At 39.3% G+C, this 24,260-nt stretch overlaps 2 protein-coding genes across 2 annotated transcripts; one reads left to right on the top strand and one right to left on the bottom strand.

Annotated features, from left to right (window-relative positions):
• The first annotated feature begins 9,526 nt into the window (after window positions 1–9,526).
• On the top strand, window positions 9,527–11,285 carry LOC121793753. The gene is made up of 2 exons (XM_042191787.1): window positions 9,527–10,040; window positions 10,955–11,285. Exons 1-2 carry the CDS (start codon window positions 9,682–9,684, stop codon window positions 11,196–11,198), a joined length of 603 nt encoding a protein of 200 aa, XP_042047721.1. The 5' UTR covers window positions 9,527–9,681; the 3' UTR covers window positions 11,199–11,285.
• A 5,246-nt stretch (window positions 11,286–16,531) lies between these two features.
• LOC121797307 (phosphatidylinositol:ceramide inositolphosphotransferase 2-like) lies at window positions 16,532–19,642 on the bottom strand. Its single transcript, XM_042196059.1, has 11 exons — window positions 19,178–19,642; window positions 18,977–19,066; window positions 18,400–18,486; window positions 18,234–18,302; window positions 18,073–18,153; window positions 17,768–17,839; window positions 17,568–17,625; window positions 17,382–17,484; window positions 17,152–17,294; window positions 16,947–17,065; window positions 16,532–16,862 (listed from the first exon to the last, which is right to left on the bottom strand). Exons 1-11 carry the CDS (start codon window positions 19,241–19,243, stop codon window positions 16,782–16,784), a joined length of 969 nt encoding a protein of 322 aa, XP_042051993.1. The 5' UTR covers window positions 19,244–19,642; the 3' UTR covers window positions 16,532–16,781.
• Window positions 19,643–24,260: the final 4,618 nt, after the last annotated feature.

Here is a 24,260-nt window from a genome sequence, read left to right as displayed (position 1 = left end):
TACTCCCTGCTCTTGGGCAAAAGCACAACACTCACATCCGTGTTCTTCCGTAAGAACAAGGATCCCACCATTCTATTATTCAATTTAAATAAAAATATTTCCACAAAATTAAAATGCATTAAAAATATCCGGAATACTATTACAAATTACAAAAAAATTAAAAATTACATAATTAAAATCCTAAAAATTTAAAAGTACATAATTAAAATCCTAAAAATTAAAAATTACATAATTAAATTCATAAAATTAAAAACCCACTACTCGTGGCCGAATTTCGCCCAAATGTGTTTGATTAGGTCTTCTTGTAGCTCAATGTAGGCTCGGGTATCGCGCATTGTGTTCCTTGTTTCGATCCTCTCGCCCATCGTCGTATGCACACCTCGGCGTGGGGGAGACCTCGCGGTTGAGCTTCCGGCTTCATCCTCGTCGTAAAAGCTAGCCGCCATCGGTCCTTCGTCAGCTATAATCATGTTGTGCAATATAATACACGTGTACATGATGTCGGCGATATTTTTCACGTACCACGGCCGAGAAGGGGCCTTCACAATGTTGAATCGGGCTTGAAGGACCCCAAAAGCTCTTTCGACGTCTTTCCGAGCGAACTCTTGACGCTGTGCAAAAAGAATCTGTCTCGGGTCTTGCGGGTTGCTGAGCGTCTTCACGAAAGTCGACCACCTTGGGTAGATACCATCGGCGAGATAGTAACTTATGTGGTATGCATTCCCGTTGACGGTGAAGTAGATCGCCGGCGCTACACCATTCAAAACATCATTGAAGAGTGGTGAAGAATAGAGCACGTTCAAGTCATTGTTGGATCCGAAAATACCAAAATATGCATGTCAAATCCATAGGCGGTAGTCGGCGACCGCTTCAAGGATAAGTGTTGGGCCGCCGCCTTTGTGGCCGCTTAAGTGTTGCCCCCTCCAAGCAGTCGGATAATTCTTCCACCTCCAATGCATGTAGTCAATGCTGCTAAGCATATCGGGAAAACCATGGACTGTTTCGTGACGACGAAGCAACCGTTGGCAATCATCGGTGGTGGGTGCCCGAAGGAATTCCTCACCGAAAGCTGAACGAACGTCTTCGCAAAATTTTTTAAGGCAAATGATTCCAGTTGACTCACCGACATGCAAATACTCGTCGAAGAGGTCAGCCGTTTGCCCAGTAGCAAGTTGTCGGATGACACACGTACACTTCTGCAACGCCGAGAGACTTTGCCGACCGGTTGCGTCTTTACTTGTTTGAAAGTATTCAACACGGGCGGATAACGTGTTGACAATACGCATTAACAAGCATTTTGACATGCGAAAACGACGCCGAAAGTAATCTTCCAGAAACTGCGGCTGGTTGGAAAAATAGTCGGCAACGAGCCTTTCGTTGGCTCCCTCCCGGTCACGATGGATGTAGCGGCGAGTTTATCTAGTTGATCGAGGAGGAGGGGCGGGGATATTCGCGGTGACATAGGCTTCATAGGCAGCACGATATTGTTTATAGTATTCTTGTTTTTCGCGCTCCGCTTCCGCAATGAGATTGGTGAAATCCATTTGAGAGGGTTTGAGTGACAGAGGAAGATGTAGATAAGTTGTATGAAAAAATATGAATGGGAAATGAATGAGAGATGAATTGATGTGAAAAATGGATGATAAATGTGTGTATTTATAGATGATTTGGGAATAAAATAAATAAATAAATTCTAGAAAAACTGTAAAAAAAAAAAAACGGCCATATTTTTGGGAATCCGAAAATATTTTTTTAATTTTTGGTATTATTTTCGATTTAAAAAAATGAATTTCCAACGGAAATGCCTTTGGCCAATCTGAACGCGTCACGTCTGCTGCTCGCTGGTACGGACGTGCTCAATGCATCAAGCGCGCCGCGCCAGCGGCAAGAGCGCAGCGGCGAGCAGGCGGTGCCGCACCGCTGCGGATGCTCATAGGCACTTTAGCAGCTGCGAGCAGGCGGTGCCGCACCGCTGCGGATGCTCATAGGCGCTTTAGCAGCTGCATGTGTAATTGAATATTATTTGAAAGTGATGATTTGTTTTGGCTCTTTCTCCTCAAAGTCCACATTCAATAGTTTTTCTACTACGGAAATAGTACTATTAAATGCAAAAATATTTGGTAAGATGTGTTACTTGTAATTTAGATAGTTAATGTGGAGTATTAATGTCAAGATTAAAATATCTCGAACACAAACTTAAAAGTACTGCCATTTTCGTTGTAAATTCTTGTTTTTTTCTATACTTTAAAATCGATGGATTTCTAATTCTTGCCACATACAACTCCCAACCTGATGATTGGGCGAATTTTTGATGGTAGTAAATGCAGGTAAAAGAAAATATAGATCACGACACAAGGAATTACGTGGTTCGATTTACTGAGGTAAATCTACATCCACGGGAAGAAAGGAGGGCAAGATTGTATTGCTTGATCTGGTTTACAGCTTACAAATACAGACTTGCTATATGATATTTGATGTCTAGAGAGCTCTCTCTCTTGGTCTATCTGATCTAAGTTCTATTTATACATTGAACTAAGATCGTGGCTTGCATCACCACTAACTAGGTCGTGGCTTACATCACCACTAACTAGGTTGTGGATGTCGTGGAGGTCATGAGATCCTGCATGGGTCCACTATCTCTTTGTTTGGTCCGCTATCCTGCATGAGATCCTGCATGAGTTGACACCACTAAATAGATCGTGTAGTGGAGGTCGTGGAGGTTCTGCATGAGTCCACTATCTCCCAGTTCGGTCGAACACTGAGACCGAACTGCTGAACTATTGCCGAGCAGCTTTTGCCGATCTGAGAGTAGAGCTTGATTGGTCGGCTTTTACCGAGCTGTAGGCTGGGGCCGAACTCTTTGGTAATGCCGAACTGATACTCTTCCTTGGGCTTTGGGCTGATGGGCCGTCACTGCTATTGGGCTTGTTTAGTACGTACCCCATCACTACCCCCCCGAAAAGCGAAGTGAATCACTTCGGCGAAGCGAGTCACTTCGGCATTCTGGATAAAGGTACGGGGGAGGCTGACGCTAGGGGACGTGCCTTGCGCGTGACTGCATTAAATGCGACAGTAAAATCCGGCCGTTGAATCCTGAAAAGGTGGGATTCGAAACGGTGCGATGATTTTGAAATCTTCTCCGAATCTGATAAATACGTCCTTTCTTCATCATTTGAACACTTTTGCTATTGCTTCTTCTGCATTCTCTCTCTTTTGCGTAAAAATTTCCTTCCGCTTTCAAGAATTTCTTCAGAATTTCTTCAGACTTTCAAAGAGTAAGAACTATGTCTTCTTCTTCTTCTTCTGAGTCAGGTAGCGGTAGGAAAGGGGATAAGGGGTCTTCTATCCGGAAAGAATCCGGGGAGAAGACCGTAGAGTATTTTCACAGCATCTTGAGTAAGGATACTGTGATATCCCTACACGAAAAATATTTTTTTCCTGGGGGGAAGGTTGCGATTCCCGACGACCTTCATAGGGCTGACTCGCCGCCGGAGGGTTACGCCACCGTTTACGAAGCCGGCTTGGAATGCGGGCTTCGTTTCCCTCTTCCCCCTGCCTTTGTAGAGCTGCTAGATTTTTTTCAACTCCCTTTAGGTCAGGTGACTCCGAACTCTTGGAGGCACTTATCGGCCTTTGCTGCCGAACTGCGTAGGTTAGATAAGGATCTGTCTCTGAGGGCAATCCTTAATTTCTTCCAGTTTAAGAGGAAGGGATCTTGGTTTTACTTGATCCCTTTACAGCCCTTTAGAGCCTTTTGTAAAACCAAATGGCCGAAATGGCAAAATCGCTTCTTTTTTTATAATAGGACTTCGGCTTCGGACTTTTCCTGGAGAGGGCCGAAGTCCGTTATTCCTCATCCTCGGGTAGAACCGTTGGACGAGCTCGAGGCCGAGCTCAATAAGATTCCCATGATTAGGAAGCAATACTCGGAGTCTGAGCTCGTCAAGGGCGACTTCGTGTTCGACTCCTCGTCTTCGGACGAAGAGACTGAGGGTGAGGATTTCTTTTTTATGCATTACTGCCTTGACGACGAAAACTAACCTTGTTTTCTTGCTTTTTGGCAGTGAACTTGCTAAACAAGCTCGGTCGCAAATCCTCCGAATCTAAGGAACCGGAGAGGCCGAAAACCACCAGCTCGGCGTCTGATGCCGAGAAGAATCCGAAGAGGCAAAAGACCTCTTCGGATCCAAAGAAGCTGGAGTCGACTTCGTCAAGGGGGAAAGGGAGGATTCAGAAACCCCCAAGAGCGCCAGAGAAAGACGTGGTCTTGGCGCCTCCTTCGGAACATATCTGTGAGCCCTTTTTATGGCCCACGGACTTCGCCGAGGTGAATTCTCTTCTTGATTTTCTGGCCTTGCTTTTTTCCTGTATTTTTTGTGGCCCCTCGGTTGACTTTTTCCTTTTTCCATTTTCAGAGGAACGATATGCTCTCCAAGCTCGTCGCCGTTGAACTCTCCAAAGCGTCCAACGATTATGCTGAGATGCAGAGGAAGTTGGCGGCTGCTCGTCACCAGGCCGAACAGGCTAAGGCAGACTTTGAGAAGGCCAGAGCTGCTAGGATCTCGGCCCAGGATGAAGCCCAGTTTGTCAAAAACCAGCTCGTCATCCAGCGAGAGCAGACGAAACGGAGGGATGCTGCCGCCGTGGTTGCCCAAGGGGAGGTTCTCCGTGCTTTCGCGGAGAAACTCTTTCTGAGCAATCAATTTTCGGCCTTTGTCGGTGATCTGCTGAAACTGATGACCGATAATGCCGAGCAGGGGCCCGAAGTCATCCTGTCGCTGTACGGCCGAGAGATAGCAGCTCGTCTCCAGAGTCTGCCGCTCCTTGAGGAGCTTGCTTCGTCCTCAGTCCTGCTTTCTGCTGACCGAGTTCGTAGTTGCCGAGCTGACCGGGACGAGAATATGGAGGCTATCTTTGCCTCCTTAGGGCCAGTTTTACCCGCTCCAATTTTCCACGGAGAGGGTGAGACCGAGCAGCTTGATCAGCAGACCGGAGACAGGCAGGCCGAGCAAGAGGTGCTGCTGATCGGTGATGGGGGCACCGAGCAGGCTGGGGGGAGCAAGGAGGCCGAGGCTGAAGCTGAGGCAGACAAGGAGAAGGAAACTGAACCTCACCGAGGAGCCGGAGACGAAGCTGGCGGAGTATGATTTCGTCTCCCTTCTCTTAGTTTAGTTTCTTCCTTGTTGTAAAATGGCCTTGAAGCCCTCCTTGTGTAAAAAAAAATTTTTTTCTTATGAATGAAAAAATTCTTCTTTCTACACTTGTGTCTTGTATAGCTTTTCGTACTCTCTTTTACTCCTGTTGTGGTTTACTACCTGCTCAGTAAACTGAAATGCCGAACTGACATAGCTGCTTTGTATTCTTAACTCTTAAGGAGCTGGAGGTACTTCACTGGAAGCGGCTGTACTCTTCCGCTTTAGACGAAGCTGAGAAAAAAGCCATAGCTGACCAGATGAAGAATGACGAACTCTTGGCTTGTTTAGTGAAGCTGGAGGCCGACAATAAGGACTTAGAGTCCGAAAAGAAAGATCTGGAGGCCGAGCTGAATATTGCCGTCGCTGAGAGGACTGCGTATGAGGATTTCATCTGCAGGCGCTGGGGAATGACCATCTCTGAAGTTCAGGAACGAGTTGACGAACTGTGGGAGGAATATCATGTACTCCGGAGGAACAATGCGCTGGAGAGCTCGGCTTGCCAACAAGTCGTGAAATCATTGCGGCGCTGGGCTTCTCGGTACGACATCATTCTTTCCCGGCGTCCCTCAATCGAGAGATTCCTTAGGCATTTCCCGCCAACAGATGCTCGCACTCCAGCTCAAACCTCTGATTCACTTGCTCAAAACCCTACTCCAAGTCAGCAACGAACTCAGGAACAACCGGAGACGTCAAGACGAGGACGGACTGAAGTTCGCAGAGGAGCGGTGACTATGAGTGAGCAAGATCGGCAAATGATTCGTGAAGAGACTCTTCGCCGCCGAGGTGCTAGAGCTTCCCGGGCTCAGGGAAGAGGCGGTAGGTCGATTAGAGCATCTCGTCGACCTGCTTATTCTTCAGCTGCCCGGAACGGCCGAACTCGGCTTCACGAGGATTTTGTGAATAGATGGCTCAACTTTAGCAACCATGGACAGTAGAATAGTCCTTTGTAATGGCGTAACGCCTTCTCGTAGGGCAGCATAATTATATGCCGAACAAGATTTAATAAATGAAATTTTCATTTCGCTTCTATCACTGCGTATTTACAGCTCAGCGAAAAAATTTCATCGTGCTCGTCCTCGGTCTTATGAAGTAAACTTCTTTGACCGGACTCGTCCTCGGTCTTATGAAGTAAGCTTCTTTGACCGGACTCGTCTTTGGTCTTATGAAGTAAACTTCTTTGACCGGACTTGGTCCTCGGTCTTATAAAATAAACTTCTTTGACCGGACTCGTCTTTGGTCTTATGAAGTAAACTTCTTTGACCGGACTCGTCTTTTGGTCTTATGAAGTAAATTTCTTTGACCGGACTTGGTCCTCGGTCTTATAAAATAAACTTCTTTGACCGGACTCGTCTTTGGTCTTATGAAGTAAACTTCTTTGACCGGACTCGTCTTTTGGTCTTATGAAGTAAATTTCTTTGACCGGACTAAGCTTGTGTCCTAATTTGGCGAGTTTTATCGCTCGGATCGGACTTTCCCTTGTCCTAATTTGGGGATCGGACTTTCCCTTGTCCTAATTCGGCGAGTTTTATCGCGTGGATCGGACTTTCCCTTGTCCTAATTCGGCGAGTTTTATCGCGTGGATCGGACTTTCCCTTGTCCTAATTCGGCGAGTTTTATCGCGTGGATCGGACTTTCCCTTGTCCTAATTCGGCGAGTTTTATCGCGTGGATCGGACTTTCCCTTTGTTGCAGTTCGTTTCAGACGAACTGCTTGTTTCTTAAGCTGAATTGTGGTCTTGTATCCTCCTTAGAAGCTTGGACTCACAATCGTTGGCTTATATATGTTCTAAAAAGGGGATCAGCCTTCGAAGAACAAGATACCTCAGTAACATTTGTAAGAGACGACACGCACATAGACAGACAAAACGCACATAGACAAACAAAACGCACATAGACAAACATGAAAAACAAGTAAAAAACAAAGAAAGCACATACCCCTAGGACCGAACTAGACACAAGACTGACTGACCGGACTGTCTCTTACAAATGGAACTTCTTGAGGTTGGAAATGTACCATGTTCGGGGTACTTGTTCTCCTGACATGTGAGTCAATTTATAAGACCCTTTGCCGAGGACTTCTGACACCCGATATGGACCTTCCCATGTGGGTTCGAGTTTGCCCAGCTTTTCTGCTCGGCTTACTTCGTTGTTTCTCAAGACGAGATCTCCCACTTGAAATTGCAGCTTTTTCACCCTTTGGTTATAATACCGGGCTACTTGCTCCTTGTACTTGGCTGCTTTTATGCAGGCCAATTCTCTTCTTTCTTCGGCCAGATCTAGTTCGGCTCTCAGTCCGTCATCATTCATTTCTGAGGAGAAATTTAGAGTTCGGGAACTGGGTACGCCGATCTCAACCGGAACCACGGCGGGCGGGCGGCTTCTCAGGATTGAGACGTGGCCCCAATCGGTCTTGCACCGGAGTCCTTTGAATCCTTTCAAAAGGAGTTCGGCGAGGATGTCCCTGATCGCCAAAAGGAGTTCGGCGAGGATGTCCCTGATCGCTATGATCGGGCTTCCTCCCGTCTCCTCGGGATGAGCTGTCTAAAGACCGTTTGCGACGGTCTGCCTCATCGGCACGGGAGAACTGGTCCGCAATGTCCCACATCTCTTGAGCTGTTTGCGGACTGCATTCCACGAGCTTTCTGTAGAGAGCTCCGGGCAGGATTCCATTTTGGAATGCCGAAATGACAAGTAGATCATTGAGATCATCTACTTGTAGGCATTCCTTGTGGAACCTCGTCATAAAGTCGCTGATCTTTTCGTCGCGACCTTGACGTGTAGAAAGCAGCTGAGCCGAAGTGATTCGGGCTTCCGCTTTCTGAAAGAACCTCCTGTGGAAAGCATCCATTAGATCTCGGTAAGATCTAATGTTGCCTTGGGGGAGGCTATCGAACCACCTTCTTGCGTTCCCGATAAGCAGCTCGGGAAACAGCTTGCACATATGGACCTCATTGAGACCCTGGTTCGCCATGTTATACTGATAGCGTCCCAGGAAGTCATGAGGATTCACTAACCCGTCATAAGTCATTGACGGAGTTCGGTAGTTCTGTGGTAAGGGAGTTCGGGTGATATCGTCCGAGAACGGAGTCTTCAATGCTCCGTACATGGCGAACCCGACATCTCTTCGGTATGGAGGAGATGGAGTTCTCCTGTGATTCCGGTACCGAGGAGGAACAGGAACATGTCGGGGTTGAGGATTCTTCTTCCTGGAAGACACGGCACTACTGCGGTAGTGACTTTCATGTCTGGATGAGGAGGGAGAATCCACCGTTTTCGTCTCCGGCTTTTGGCCCTTTTGCAGGAAAATTAAGAACTCTTCCTGCTTCTCGGCCAAAAACAACTTGACAGCCTCGTTCAAATCGGGCTGCTGGGAAGACTCGGTGCGATGAGTCTTTGAGCGGTTTGTTCCTTCTCCGTGAGAACTGGAAGTAGATTTCTCCCGAGGCTGTTTTCCAGACCTGCGGGCTGGACTAGCTTCCTCATGGTTATCACGAACGGTATTATGGGTGTTACGTGATCTGGTATGCATTTTTTTGGTGGAAGAGGATCAAAAACTCGCTTTTATCACAGATTTGGTTCTCTGTTTCCCACAGACGGCGCCAGTGATGATTGGGCGAATTTTTGATGGTAGTAAATGCAGGTAAAAGAAAATATAGATCACGACACAAGGAATTACGTGGTTCGATTTACTGAGGTAAATCTACATCCACGGGAAGAAAGGAGGGCAAGATTGTATTGCTTGATCTGGTTTACAGCTTACAAATACAGACTTGCTATATGATATTTGATGTCTAGAGAGCTCTCTCTCTTGGTCTATCTGATCTAAGTTCTATTTATACATTGAACTAAGATCGTGGCTTGCATCACCACTAACTAGGTCGTGGCTTACATCACCACTAACTAGGTTGTGGATGTCGTGGAGGTCATGAGATCCTGCATGGGTCCACTATCTCTTTGTTTGGTCCGCTATCCTGCATGAGATCCTGCATGAGTTGACACCACTAAATAGATCGTGTAGTGGAGGTCGTGGAGGTTCTGCATGAGTCCACTATCTCCCAGTTCGGTCGAACACTGAGACCGAACTGCTGAACTATTGCCGAGCAGCTTTTGCCGATCTGAGAGTAGAGCTTGATTGGTCGGCTTTTACCGAGCTGTAGGCTGGGGCCGAACTCTTTGGTAATGCCGAACTGATACTCTTCCTTGGGCTTTGGGCTGATGGGCCGTCACTGCTATTGGGCTTGTTTAGTACGTACCCCATCACAACCTTAGTACTATTATTCGAAAATAAAGCGTCATTTTCAATTTCAGAAGTTGATAAATAGACAGAGAGTCTTGAATTTGCTCAGATTCAACACATCGCTTCTTCTTTCAAGATTCATTCTTTCTCATACCTCAAAGAATTCATGACAGAAGCGGAAAATTAGGAAATGGGTTGTATAAAGATTGAATTTTGAAGGTGCTTATGTAGCTGCAGCGCCTTGAAACAAATGGCTACTTTAGGAATATCCAACACAGATTTGGAATGCGACGGAGACAAGGAGGGCAGCGTTTGCTTCTCCGACGCCGTGGAGGGTGGTTCTTGCAACTCGCAATTCTACGACGATTGCAGCTTCGCCTGTGGGTCGGAGATTTTGGAAGATGGGGATTTGGAATATTTGGATTTAGAGAGCGGGGAGAAAGCGGCGCAGGAGGTGATTGAGAGAGATTGCCGGATTTGTCATTTAGGTTTGGTGAGCAGTAGCCCTAGCTCTGGGATTGCCATTCAATTGGGGTGCTCGTGTAAGGATGATTTAGCTGCTGCTCACAGGCATTGTGCTGAAACATGGTTCAAAATCAAAGGAAACAAGTCAGTAACTCTTCAATTTTCAATTATTTCTAATATTTCCATAGTTTTTGTTGAATTGTGGTGCGTCTCTGTTTAAGGTTGTTTTCTTGGATTCCTTTCCTTTTTGTCTTGTTATGGTAGTGTTTCTGGTAAATGCTGATGAGGGTATATAATCAAGAATGTGATGTTAAAGCAAATGAGTTTTATTAAAGTAGAACAATTGCTTATGTTTCTTAAGCTCATTCTTGAGATTCTCTCCCTTTATTTTTCTTGATTATAGTAATAAAATCTCAGAATTTACAGCACCTTATTTGGATTCCTCAGCCAAAGGCAATATTTTTAGTATATTACTCCTATACACCTGGAAAGACATGGCTAAAAGCCTAAATCTTTTCAAACCAAATAGTTGTTGAATGCATGGTGGGAGAAATATTTGTCTCTGTGTTTGTCTTACCTTATGGTGTAACATTGATTAACCTAACCTGCTACCTTGGTATGGTGTCAATAAAGATTTAATGCTAGCAAGTGCCAAATCTGATTTCGCATTTCAAATTCTATCCTTTTTTTTTACTTAAGTCTTTAAACTGAGCAAAGTTTTATTTTTAGTAGCATATACTGTGAAACTCTTTAAACTAGTAAAAGATGACTGCATGATTGAAGTAGAATTTGAAGGTGTTATCATCAAATTTTACTTGACTATAACCATCACATTTCTTCATCTGCTACATTTGCATTCTCCTCTTTCAGACTGCAAAAGTAGTTTTATTTCGACTGGATCGAGTAACTTTCAAATTGACAGTAATAAATTCAAGATTGATGCCATTTTTCCGGACAATGAAGAGGCATCGCAACCAGAAACATTTTATCCCCTTTTCCTTGTAGTAGCTATTGTTTTGCATTTGGCTCAGCTCTGATCATGTCTCTGCTGACCTCAGGACTTGTGAAATTTGCAACTCGGTGGCGTGCAACGTTGTTGGTCCTACTGATATAGAGGCTGTTCAACAAGTGAGTGAAAGCCACGCAGATGGTGCAGCTACTGCCACATCCTTAGCTCCCACCCCCTTCACTCTAGAAACCCGAACTTGCTTAAATGGTCATCGCTTCTTAAATTTTCTTCTCGCTTGTATGGTGTTTGCCTTTGTCATTTCTTGGCTTTTCCATTTCAACATCCCGTCGTAAGATGGTGGGAAACCTGTAAAGACAGAAACCGGATTGCAAATGCCAAAGTTATAAGTTGATAGGAATTGAAGTAGTCATTCTGCTGCAGTGAGTTAGTTCTCTTTTTCTTTCAATATCTTCTTCTTGATTCTGGTTGCAGTATGCATTCATGTTATACACAAGTTTCATTACTGTTGCATACATATTAATAAGGGTGCATGAAATACAAACAATTCTTCTTGTAGGACTTCAAACAATGAATATTTTATGCACTTGCAATAACATTTTATATATACGTAAAGAACTGCCCCCTGGTAATGAATATTATGCATATAATATATGCATATGCATACATACATACAAGTGAAGTGTTGCAGCTGCAGGATCTCTCTAACTGCCACTCTTCACAACTACTCCTCCGTCCTTAAAAAAATACTCTCTCCGTCTCCCAAAATTTATCCCAATTTGACCCGGCGCGGGTTTTAGGAAATTGTTTAACTTTAATATCTATTTTTGGTAAGATTCCAAGTGGGACGGACGAAAATGATAAAATGAGACAAACTTTGCGGGACGGAGGGAGTGGATAATGTGCAATTGATAAAATAATAGTGAGATGGAAAAAAGTAAAAAAGAGGGAAAATGTATTGAAAGTAGTGTTAATGGATTGTGAGATCCACATTATTAGTAGTGTCTGATTGGTTGAAACTTTCCATATGTACACTTGGTTTAATTTTGGAAGCCGGCTCAAATGGTAAAACTAATTTATTTTTTTTAATTAAGGGGGAATTATTTTATTTCACCGTGCTTATAAGGTTTATTTTGCCTTGTCTCTGTGGTTATATTAGTACATAAAGTAACAAATTATTAAAGCTGGTCCTAGATTTAAATTCTACAGCAGTGATCAGAAATTTAGAGTGGTCCACAAATGGACAATACATAAATGCGATTTTTATAAGAGAAATGGAGGAAGTATAAGTTAATTCAATTGCGCCATTTTTAGGAGGAAGTATAAGTTAATTCAATTGCGCCATTTTTAGCAGGGACGTCAATTGGGCTAGCCTATTCGGTTTGGGTCTATCCATTCGGGTTGTCGGGCTATTTGGGTGTGGGTTATCCGGGTTGTCAATTTTTTTGGTTATAAATTTTCGACATAATCCTAAATCTTCGGTTTCCGAGCTAATCCACGGGCTATTCGGGTTAAAAGTGATCTTATGTGTTAATTTCTATCCAATCCAATATTCTAACTTATAAAAACAGATTGTCATAAATAGTAATTATCAATGTAATCAATAGAAAGAAAATAATAGCAATTGAAAATTGAAACAAAATACATAAACATAGTTTAATTAGTAATACACGTGAATCTGACTACAATAATCATGCATTTCGACTGCGTTGAATGACATTCATAATTGTATATTCAAAAAATAAATTATAAGCAATTAAAAAAAAGATAGTATAGATTGTAGTATGTCAAAAAATAAATTATATGGAGTTGAATGACACTCTTCTACATCAATAACTTTTGAAGCTTCCATCGGATCATTGTCTTCGAGAGGAAAGACGTAATGTGGCGTTTAATATGAGTACATATTAATAACATACTATATTCCATTCAACCCTAACTTTCAATTTGAGAGAGGACATAATTACCATACATATATCATAATAATGTTGCGTTTAGTATTGATATTTTCATGTATACTTCATATAAGTATATAACCTAAAATTTTAATTATATTTTTATTTTAAATGCACAGCCCATGGGCTATTCCACAACCCACCGGGCCAACCCGCATAACTCGCCGACCTAAACGTGTCAGCCAGTGTAGCCCGACTATGCATTTGGGTTGCGATTTTCCGGCCCTAACTTTATGATTTTACCGGGTTATTTGGGTTGACCCGCAGATTTCGGACTAGATTGACGTCCCTAATTTTTAGTGAAATGTTAGTATTTATCCTTTTATTTGTAAATTAATTTAATTATGAGTTATACAATTATAAATGATAAATGATTAGAATCGATAAATTTAGGCGAGTATATTATAATGCTCAGAAACTAGTTTTAAATAACTGTGTGCCATCGTGGCCTCGATAACACTTCCTCCGTACCAACTAAGTTGAGTCACAACTTTTGGGCACGGAGATTAAAAAATTGTGTTGAAAAGTAGAAGAGAGGAATAAAGTAAGAAAGATAAAGAGGGGGAAAGTAGGTGATAGAATAAAGTAAGAGTGATTGGATGTTTTGATATTTGTCAAAAAAGGAAATGACTCAACTTAGTTGGGACATCCCAAAAAGGAATACGACTCAACTTAGTTGGGACGAAGGGAGTATAAAATTCGTAGAATTAGTATTAGTACTTTAAATATTATACTCCTTTTGCCCCAGTTTAAGTGGAGCAATTCTATTTTGGCACGAGATTTTATTTATTATTGTTTTGTAAGTTTAGTGGAGAAAATAATAGAGAATGAAAAAGTAGAGAGAGTAATGTTTTTATTTTAAAAAATGTATCATTCATAGTAGAACATCCTAAAAAGAAAAATGGTTCGATTAGAGTGGACGGAGCAGTAATTTTTTTTTCTGCACCAGGTCACAACTCTCACAAGGCCACAACGAACGCCACTTCTCACCATCCACTTCATGTCTCTTAATTTAATTTGCATCCCAAATTAAGTGGGACATCCCAAAAAGAAAAATGTGTCACTTAGAGTGAGACGGTGGGAGTATTTTTTATAATAAAATGTAAGTGGAATCAGTTAGTGTAATATGGTGTCTACCTACCATTTATAGTAAAAGTGAGCCGAGACTCCTAATGGCGGATGGACTAATATGATAAACCGAGACTCCTAATGGCGGATGGATGAAGTACTTCACAAAAATATAGTCTTGTTTTTCTTGTTTTGGGTTGTCCACTAAAATTAGCCTTCATCTATTTATAGTAATTTTTTTTCTATAATTGGATGATCTCATTTTTCACCAACAATATTCTCCCTCCGTTACTTCCACCATAAGTGAGTCACTTTTTTGGGATGTCCCACCATACGTGAGTCATTTTCATTTTTAGCAAAAGTAATAGCATTTCATCTCTCTTACTTTATTCTCCCACCTATTTTATTCTTTCTTCACTTTTTTACTTTTCTCTCTCTTCATATATCAATTTCTTAAATTTCGCACCCAAAAGAAGTGTTTCGCTTATGGGGGACGAAGGGAGTATCAATTACTCTTTATCTCTATCTCTCTCTTACTTTATTAAGTGAACTATACAAATGGTTCCTGAACTTTGCGTTTTGCACGCCAATAATCCCTTGATTTTAAAAATATCATGGTAGTCCCTGGACTAAGGTGTAATCACATTCGTGGTACTTTTTTACTATTCATCACGAATGTGATTACACCTATGTCATTTTTATAAGTTCAGGGACTATTGGGGTGAAAAACGCAAAGTTTAAGTACCATTTCCGTAGTTTACCCTACTTTGTTAATTTCGTATGTATCGTTCTCAATCAATTTTTTTGACAAAGATAGTACTCATTTGTTCCACGTTACTTGAGTCACTTATTTTTTGTACTCGTTTTTGAAAAATTATACTCCCTCCGTCTCCTAATAGGAGTCGTTGTTAGACCGGGCACGAGTTTTAAGAAATGTAAAGAAAAGTTGGTTGAAAAAGTTAGTGGAATGTGGGACTCACTTTTTTATATTGATTTTATAATAAAATGAGAGTGGAGTGAGTTAGTGGAATGTGGGACCTACTACCATTTATGGTAAAAATGAAGAGTGACTCTTAATGGGGGACGACCCAAAAAGGAAATTAGCGACTCTTATTCGGGGACGGAGGGAGTAATAAATAATTAAAGTAGAGAGAGTATAGTAAGAGAGAGAATAATGAAGGAGAGTCTTCTCGTTCCTATTCTATTTTATCATCTTATCCCTCGTACTTTATTCTATTTTTCTCTTTCTTACTTTATAATCTATTTTACTTTTCTCTCTTTCTCTTTCTTATTTTATTATGTCTCTTACTTTACTATTAATAATTTAATTCACTAAACACCACTATCTAAATTATTGTGCAAAAATAATTTAATTTATGTCTTTTTCATTTTGTTAATATATAAAATTAATGATGTACTCCCTCCGTCGCATAAAAATGTCTTATTTTCCTTTTTAGTTTGTCATATTAAAGATGTCATATTTCCCTTTTTAGTTTGTCATATTAAAGATGTCATGTCGTCTCACAATTGTAACATCTTTTATGAGACAGAGGGAGTACAATATTAGGTTAGATTGAGGTGATGATCTGAATAGTCTCCTTTCGTCCACTAATAATATGAACTTTTGAATAGGCTATGTTTTAATGCATACTTATTTGGTAAAGTAAGAGATAGAAACAAATATAATTGAAATATTATTAGTGATGAATAATACGTATCACCTTATCAGAAAAAAAAATCTAAAATAAAAAATGCATAATTGTAAGAGATGCACTGAAATGAAAATGGTTCATATTTTAAGGGACAAATGAATGTAATTAAGAGAAAGAAAAATGTTAGATAGTCTTATGAAGCAAGTGGGGGTATAAGAGCATCATTAACGCTCGGGGCCGGGCCGCAAATCGCGAGTCCCGGCCCGAGCTCAGCGTTGGAGGCGACGAAGTTCCGGCCCAGGCCGGTCCCGGGGTTCGGTCAGTCCCTGCGTTGGAGCCTCCTGGGCCGGGCCCCAAACCCCATTCCTTTTTTTTCTTCTGATTTTTTTAGCATTTGAAGAAGAAATGGAAGAAGAATGGAGAAAAGGAAGAAGAATGGAGAGGGAGAGGGAGGGAAAGAGGCATGCATAAATGTTGGGAAGTGGAGCCTATTTTAATTTTCACATTTTTATTGGGAAGAGGAGACTATTTTAATTCTCTCATTTTTTTAGTTTATGGAGTATAATTTATAATTATATGTTGGAAATTTGAAAGTGGAGCTCTAATTTTGATTTTCTTATTTTGTTTAATGTTTTTAATTTTTAGTTTATAATTTATTATTTTTGAATTAAAAATGATTTTTTTGTATTTTAATTGTTCAACGTATTCTATTTTACGAGTAAAATAAGTTGGAGTTGTGAATAGTGTCATTTATTAGTTGCGGTCCGGGTTGGGGCCTGCAGGGTTAGAGCAGTTGTGGCCCGGGACTCAAATTTAGGGGAATGGTGACGTGGAGGAGACTTGGGGTCTGATTCCAGGCCAGGGTTAATGATGCTCTAAGAGCAGCTTCTTCTCTGTCAAGCATGTGCAAAGCAGAGGTGTCGGTTTCATGACAAGCACGCTACCATCACATATATGATGTCTGAATAAAGTATGATTCAGCTATGGCAGAGATAAAGAATTCCACTGCAACAACACTCCATTATGCGTTGTACAATGTACCCTAAAGAGTAAGCAAACATATCTCTTTTGGAGAGAACTGCTGATCAAGAATGATTAATTGATGTAATTAGAACAAAAAAATGAATTCACGATACATCCTCCCATTCCCATTGTTGAGGACTTGTTGCTAAACGCTACACCGATTCGACAATCTAAGATTACAAGTGGCGTATTACCGGGCGCTTGTGCACTTGTTCATCAACTAGACGCTGCTGATGACTGCTTCAACATGCACGACATTGCCTTCTTCCATGATCTTGCCATTGATCTGGGTTCTTGGTCTCTGCAAATAAGACTACTTTTTTAGCTGACTAGGGGAAGGAAACCACTAAATATCGAGGGAGGGAGACGAGAAGCTAAGTTATACCCAGTCAGCAGCATCCCCGGAATTCCCATTCAAGAGTTTCTGATTCTCTTCCTTGGTCTTGTTATCCTTGGTCAGTGGGAGGAACAATGCTGCAGATGCACTCGAACGGTCGGGTAGTTCTGCAGGTATAACATCCGAGTCGGCCTCAAAACATGTGAACAATTGGAGGAGGAAAATAGAAAGGTGAAGTGAAACTAATGCTGACCTGGTAACTTCTTGTCGAGAAAGAACACTACCAAATTTACAGTGTACCATGCCACGATGACATCAACTGTGTAGTGCTTACGAGATGCCACAATCAACAAACTTTGAATTACGACGGTTAACCAGGCTAACTGCTTAACAAAACTGCCAGAATAGATGATAGTGAGCTTCTTCTTTAACCTTCAGAATAGAAACTAACTTCTACATATTTGAAAAGAAGCAAGATATTACCTTCGAGTACCATACTTATGGTATGTCCGAACAAAGACCAGGGAGAATATCATGTGAGATGAAAATATTAAATCACCACAGCCATAAAGAACCCCACGAGGGACTGCATAACCAAATGAACCAAAAAAATAAGCATAGAATTCTAGAAATGACTCAGGATGTAGGGCAAGAAGGGGGGATTGTTACCTATTAATAGAGCTTCTAAAACATTGTTTGGGGGAGGCAACGTTGCAAGCTTCGAACCCTACATGATTCAACACAAAAAGAACAAACCCAACATGACCTATATGGTTTCCTTATGTAGAAAATGAGAAATCAAGAAAGCAATTTTCTCCATTTATGAACCACGTCAACAGAAAAGAGAACCAAGGTTTTTTTTGAATTACCTCTCGACAATGATAATTTGGACCAGGCAGTTGAGTAGAGTAGAAAGTTATGATCCGAAGAAACTGACATGCCTGCAACAAGTGTAGTGTGGATGTGAATTATTTAACAATATATACTTGTTGTTAGATTTTTCAATGAACTTAAAAATAAGGCAAATGCTGTCAATCAGTAGCCAGGATCACTCCAACCCCCCACCCCGAACGAAAGAGAAAACAACCACAGACCTCTCTCTCAGCGTAAAGCCCACAACTTTATAGTATACAACTACTAGTAGTGCTAAAAAGACTTGCTAGATTGCACTTACGACTAAAAATGCAAGGACCCTGCACCATATCAGGACTGTGTATATCTTCTTGGTCTTCAATATGAAAGGATGGAAAGTCCACTGCGTGTAGCATAAAAAGCATTTAAGTTAAAACCTAGTTGCCATCTTATAAACGAACAATAGAACAGATGAAAACTCACCAAGACAAAAGAAAGAAAAATGAAGGAGAACACTGTTTCGCTAATGTAAGCTCTTTCTTGGCCAAGTTCCTACAGTTCAGAAAAGATTAGACCATAGCATAACAAGGCATATCACTATTAAGTTATTAACATTTGCAAATAAAATAAAGGAACAATTCATTATTACCGGAAGAAGAAAGAAGCCAACATCCTGAAGTGTTGGTCCCGGCCGATGAAAATAATGAACCCCTCGCGCTGCTACCCCGTGGATGTACTGTATAACAGTGAACGTCACAGGTAAAATATATAAGTCCCACTGTCTTGTAACATCAGTTAATGAAGCAACGCCGTAACGACATTGTAAATACTACTACATAAACTACAACATATATAGACTTTCCAAATAAAAAAAATCAAGATGCAACTGTGAACTATATCATTCAAAGGATCATGATCTCTCCATTGTAGCTACAAATCAAAGATTGCCAAATAGCATTCAGCCTCTTTGAGCAGTATATCAGAGATCTACAAAAGCATATGTATAACTAAAACTGAGACAAAGAAGAGGGAGTAAAAGCTTCTGACAAGGATAATTTTTATCAAAATGGACCTTTGAAGCAACTTGTAAAAAGCATGGAGTTTCAATCAGCCTAATCGAACTGCCATTTTTATATGTAAAGACTCATGTTGAGGGACAGAATCAACAAAATTTATTAGCACCCATTTTTCCAAACAACATCATAAGAAATCAGTGAAGCATTAACCTGACAAACGATGCCGCCTAAAATGTATTTCCAATTTTCAGCAAGAAGGTTGAGCTCTGTTGCAATCTCCGCACAAAATCTCTTCCATAACTTCAAAAAAGAAACAAAAACAAGAGCAAAATCAATACAAGCAGCAACAAGAAGCCCAATAAGAATTTGCTTGAAAAGCAAGTATTGGCAAACGAGAGAGATAAAGCGAACCTTTGAAGCCTCGCGACCAATGTAAAACGACATCTTCTCTGATTCTGTGAGAAACACGAGTGCCATATTACATCACAAGCATCCTTAACAAGAATCCTTTTTCCCCACCAAAATTCAATCAAGAATTAAACTTGTCCAAACAACAGGATCTAAAATACTCCCAATTCAAAAACCCAAGTTTTCAAATCGACTGTTTCCAAAGGTAGTGGCCGATTGCAGCAGTTACAGTGGCAAAAGGAAATGATTGATTGAAACCAAAAGGATGCTCTTTTTCCCCCTCTCTCTCTCTGCGGAAAAAGAAAAAGATAATTGATCCCTCTCTCTCTCCTCTTAGTTCTCTCTCTTTGAATTAAACAAGTTAACTTGGTTTCGAATTGTCTGCTATAAACGCGAGTAGAACACGGAGAGTCAGTTGTGAAGGGAGGGGGGAGGAAGCTGCACAATGCGGACCAAATACTAGTATTCAATTTTGAAATAGATATGTTCAAAATCAATTTCTTCTTTTACACCTTTGAAATTTTAGGGGTGGAAATAGATTAGGCAACTAAGCATACATTAATTACACTTGCCAATTAGTAAAAGAGGAAGATGATTTTACTTCAAAAGTAGCTAATACTTGTGTGGTTAACAACCTGTCAATTAATGCATCATCACTGGAATTTTGCTTTTCCTTTCCAGCAATGAGATTAAGATTTTATAGAAATGTATTATTTCCATAAACTTTACAAATTACAATATTCAGATTAACTTATCACAAAAAACTTGTTTCTTACAATTTGACGGGTCAAGATTGGTCGATTGATACTCCTTCCGTCTCATTCGAGATGTTCATTTAGTTTGTCCCAATATCTATATTCTATATTTGGAAATAAATCTCTATCCTTTTTTCTTATTAAAATATTCAATTATTTTTTTTCTCTACTTACTTCACCTAATAACTCTTTCTAAAATTTCGTGCCACTAAAAAATTGTGGACATCTTGAGTGAGACGGAGAGATTATTTCATAATTATACAATTAAAGTTCAAATTTATTTATAAAATCATTTAATATCATAGTTATTGCATAGCTTCAAATTCCTGATTTCTTTGCTTCTAATTTCTTTTTTAGTTTACGATTTGTAAAGTGCATGTCACGAGTTCATATACTATGAAAAATGGATACATAAGTCAATCCACTAATGTGTCAATTTTATTACTCTCTCTTCCATTTCTTATTAATTGCGACACTTTTTTTGGACATAAAGATTAAGAATAGTGTCTTAAGTGGATGAAAAATAAAGTAAGTCTGATGAACAGAGAAATCGTCAGAAAACAGTGAAATCTAGCCGGAACCGCGAAAAACCGTCTGAAACCGGCGGTTCGGAACCGGAACCGTGAAATAGCCTCAAGGTTCGGTTCCGGTTCCACATTTCTCGAAACCAAAACCGGCGGTTCCGAACCGAAACTGCCGGTTTACGAACCGTGGGCATGTCTAATGTGAGTTATATTTTTATATGTTAATTTTATAATTAAAGATAAAAATAATAAGTTAGTAGAATATGTAATTTACTTACATATTATTAGCAAAGTGAATTGAAAATTTTAATTATGAATACACCGAAATGATAATCCGGACTCTAATTGCGGAAGGAAGGACATATTAAGTAGCAACTTAATTTATTGCACAAAATAATGATATGGAACATATGGTGTAATTCGCATCACTCACAAACAATCATACATTAATTTAGAATATGAAGATATATAGATAGATTTAATTTTTTGTTCATGGTCAAAATAAATTGACACTGAATTGAACAGCACAAAACAAAAGAGTGTGGAGACAACTCAAATGATGCAACTAACTCTGTCCACGTGGCTATCAATAAATCCATATAACCTGTTTTTAACAGTATAAAATTAAATAATGTAAAGAAATAAAGAATTAATCAAAGGCCATAACATGGCATTTGATTCGAAACAACTCACTCTTGGCATGTTTGTGTGTGTCCCATGACTTTGATGCATACTAAACTTTTCGTGTTTGTCTTTATTTCATGAATTTCTTGTTTATTCTTAATCTATAAATAACAATAAATAATTAGGAAGAATTTTTTGAATTGTACTCCCTCCGTTTCTTTATAATTGAGGTGAAACTTTTCGGCACGGAGTTTTAGAAAGGAATGTTGGGTGTGCTAAATAAATATATAAAAAGGTGAGAGAGAGGAAAATGTAGAGAGAATAAAGTATAAAGTGAATAAAGTAGAGAGGTTAAAGTAAAAAAAAAGAAAAAAAGTTACCATATATGAAAATGACTTAACTACGTAGGAACTTTCTTAAATGGAAAAATGACTCAATTATGAATAAACGGAGTGAGTAATTTGTTTTCACCGTAGCATTTATATAACGGGAGTAAAATATTAGTAGATGGCAAAACTAGAAGAATCATTTAATCGCGCGCTAATGTTTCCAAATCATACTTTTCTAAACAAACTTTTTAAAATAGAGTAATATTTTTGTATTTCATTTTCTTCTGAGTTTTTCGGCTAATCGAGATGGTGTTTTGGTTGTGTTTATATCCGTATAGTTTATAAGTATTTTGCAAATTATTTAAAAAAAAAGTAACACATAAAAGATCTCTTAAATTAGTTATTTTTTCAACAAGTGAAAAAAGATTTCTTTCTGTTTTCCATGAAAAAAATGTCCCATTAGTTTCGTAAATAATTACATACTATATTACAGTATTATTTTATTCCAGCAGGTTCGATAGATATTGTTATTACACTCTATACATCTATAATATGATTAATATCCAGGTGGCTTCTTCATGCTTCTCGGGTATATATAAATTTAAATTTATTTAATTAAGTGGCCAATTAATACTTTTTGTGTCGTAGTCAATCCCTGCGTGGATACTTATTTTCAAACTTGAAAAGTGTAGGCGTCAACCATTGCCCACTTTGACCAGTCTATTTTCTTTTCACCCTTCAAGCTTTCTAGAAGCATTTGTGGCAGAATCTACCCTACAAGCTTTCTAGAAGCATTTGTGGCCGAATCTACTCCCTCTGTCTCATTGAAATATGTCATTTTTGGTCGGCACATATTTTAATATGTAATTGGTAAAATAAGAGAGAAGGAGAAAAAATAGTTGAAATTGTGTAGTGGATTGTGGAGCCATAAAGATAAAGGAAAAAGAAGGAGAAAAAAAGTTTCCATAAATAGATATGGACTATTTTTATGGAACGGATGAAAAATGAAATATGACATATTTATATGGGACGAAGGGAGTACTATATTCATATTTCCAACATTATTTTTATAACTAGTGTTCACTTAATGGAATTTTCTTCAGCAATGATATTTTATTTTGGTTTAATGATAATTACAATTTGTCAATTTAATACTTCATCCGTCCCATAATAGATGTCACACTTTCCTTTTTAGTTTGTCCCACAAAAGATGTCTCATTTCTTTTGAAAAAGTTCCCTCTCACATCAATTATAAAATTATATTTTTTCTCACCACTTAATACATAAAATAACATCTCCTAAAATCTCATGTCATTTCTCAAGTGTGACGGAGAGAGTATATCTTTATGTCTTTACATCAATATATTCGTATTGCACTAACCTGAAAAAAAATAGAAATTTGACTTATAAATAATTAGTACTTATATTATTGAGCATGATGCCTAATTAACGCTGAACATTCATTAATTTAAACGTAGTCACATGATGTTTGTTGCACCATAATCGCACTTTTCACGCACCCAAAATGAAAAAACAAAATTAACTTCAAAAAAATAGTCTCCTTGACTTTTCAATGTGTGCACCCCCGAGATAATAACGTGTGACATAATTGATCATGCTAATTAACAGGGATGGTCAATTTCGGATAGTACTTGTGAAACTGTACCCAAAAATAAATAAATAAATAAAGGGATGAAATATAATTCGATAATAAGTATTTCCTTCGTCCGTCATTAGGAATCTCATTCCTTGGTAGTACGGGTTTTAAGAAATGTTAAGAAAGTGAGTGGAAAAAAATTAGTGAAATATGAGTCTCACTTGTATATAGTATTAATTTTAAATGAAATATGAGTGGAATAAATTAGTGTAATGTGAGACCCTATTACCATTTATGGTAAAAGTGAACCAGAACTCCTATTCGGGGACGGACTAAAATATAAAACGGAACTCCTATTCACGGACAGAGAGAGTATAATCCATGTTGGCGCCTAGGTTAATTTTCTAAGAGCATCTCCAACCATTACACTAAACTCAAACTCATTTAAGTGTAAATGTCACATTAAAAATTGATTTTGCTTCAACCATCTACACTAAACTCAAACTTAAAAGAATATTCCTCACCCACTAACTTTTTTTACTTTTCAATCATACCTTTATATTTTATTTAAATTACACACATGACACTTTGTCAATATCATAAATTAAATTAAATAATATAAGATTTATTAATTAATATAACTACATATTAATGTTTAACTAATTTTTGTTATATTTAATAGCATATTTGATTTGAATAATATTAATGTACGTATAGTTATTAATCTGTAAATTGGATTATGTATTAATGTACGTATAGTTATTAATCTATCTAATAAAATAATTGTTTCCCATAGATTTATAAGCACTGTGAATTATTAATCTAGAGCATCCGCAACGCATCTCTCAACCGTCTCTTATCTCGTCTCTTCGAGATGAGACGGTTAAGAGACGCGTTGCAGCGTCCCTTCTCATCCCTATCTCGCCGAGATGCTCGTCCCTCCGAGACGCATGGCGCGCCAACTCGCCACTCGTCAGCGCCACGTGGCGCGCGCTGGCGCTAGGTGTGACGCCCACTCGCCGGCCCGCGAGTGGGCGTCGTCACACTGACTCAATAAATATTTTTTAAAAAATTTGATTTAAATAAAAAAAATTAAAAAATTAAAATATAACCGTTCAACGTTTTATTTATTTTTATTTATTTTTTTATTTTATAAATACGCCTCTTTCATTATCATTACACACACAAACACACATCTTTTCTTCTCAAATCATCTCTCTTTCCTCTCCAATTTTCATCTCAAACCATCTATTTTAT

The sequence above is a fragment of the Salvia splendens genome, chromosome 3, assembly GCF_004379255.2.
Source record: "Salvia splendens isolate huo1 chromosome 3, SspV2, whole genome shotgun sequence".
NCBI classification, from domain to species: Eukaryota; Viridiplantae; Streptophyta; class Magnoliopsida; order Lamiales; family Lamiaceae; genus Salvia; species Salvia splendens.
The sequence above is the reverse complement of the archived record's forward strand: the minus strand, read 5'-3'. Positions and strand labels throughout refer to the sequence as shown.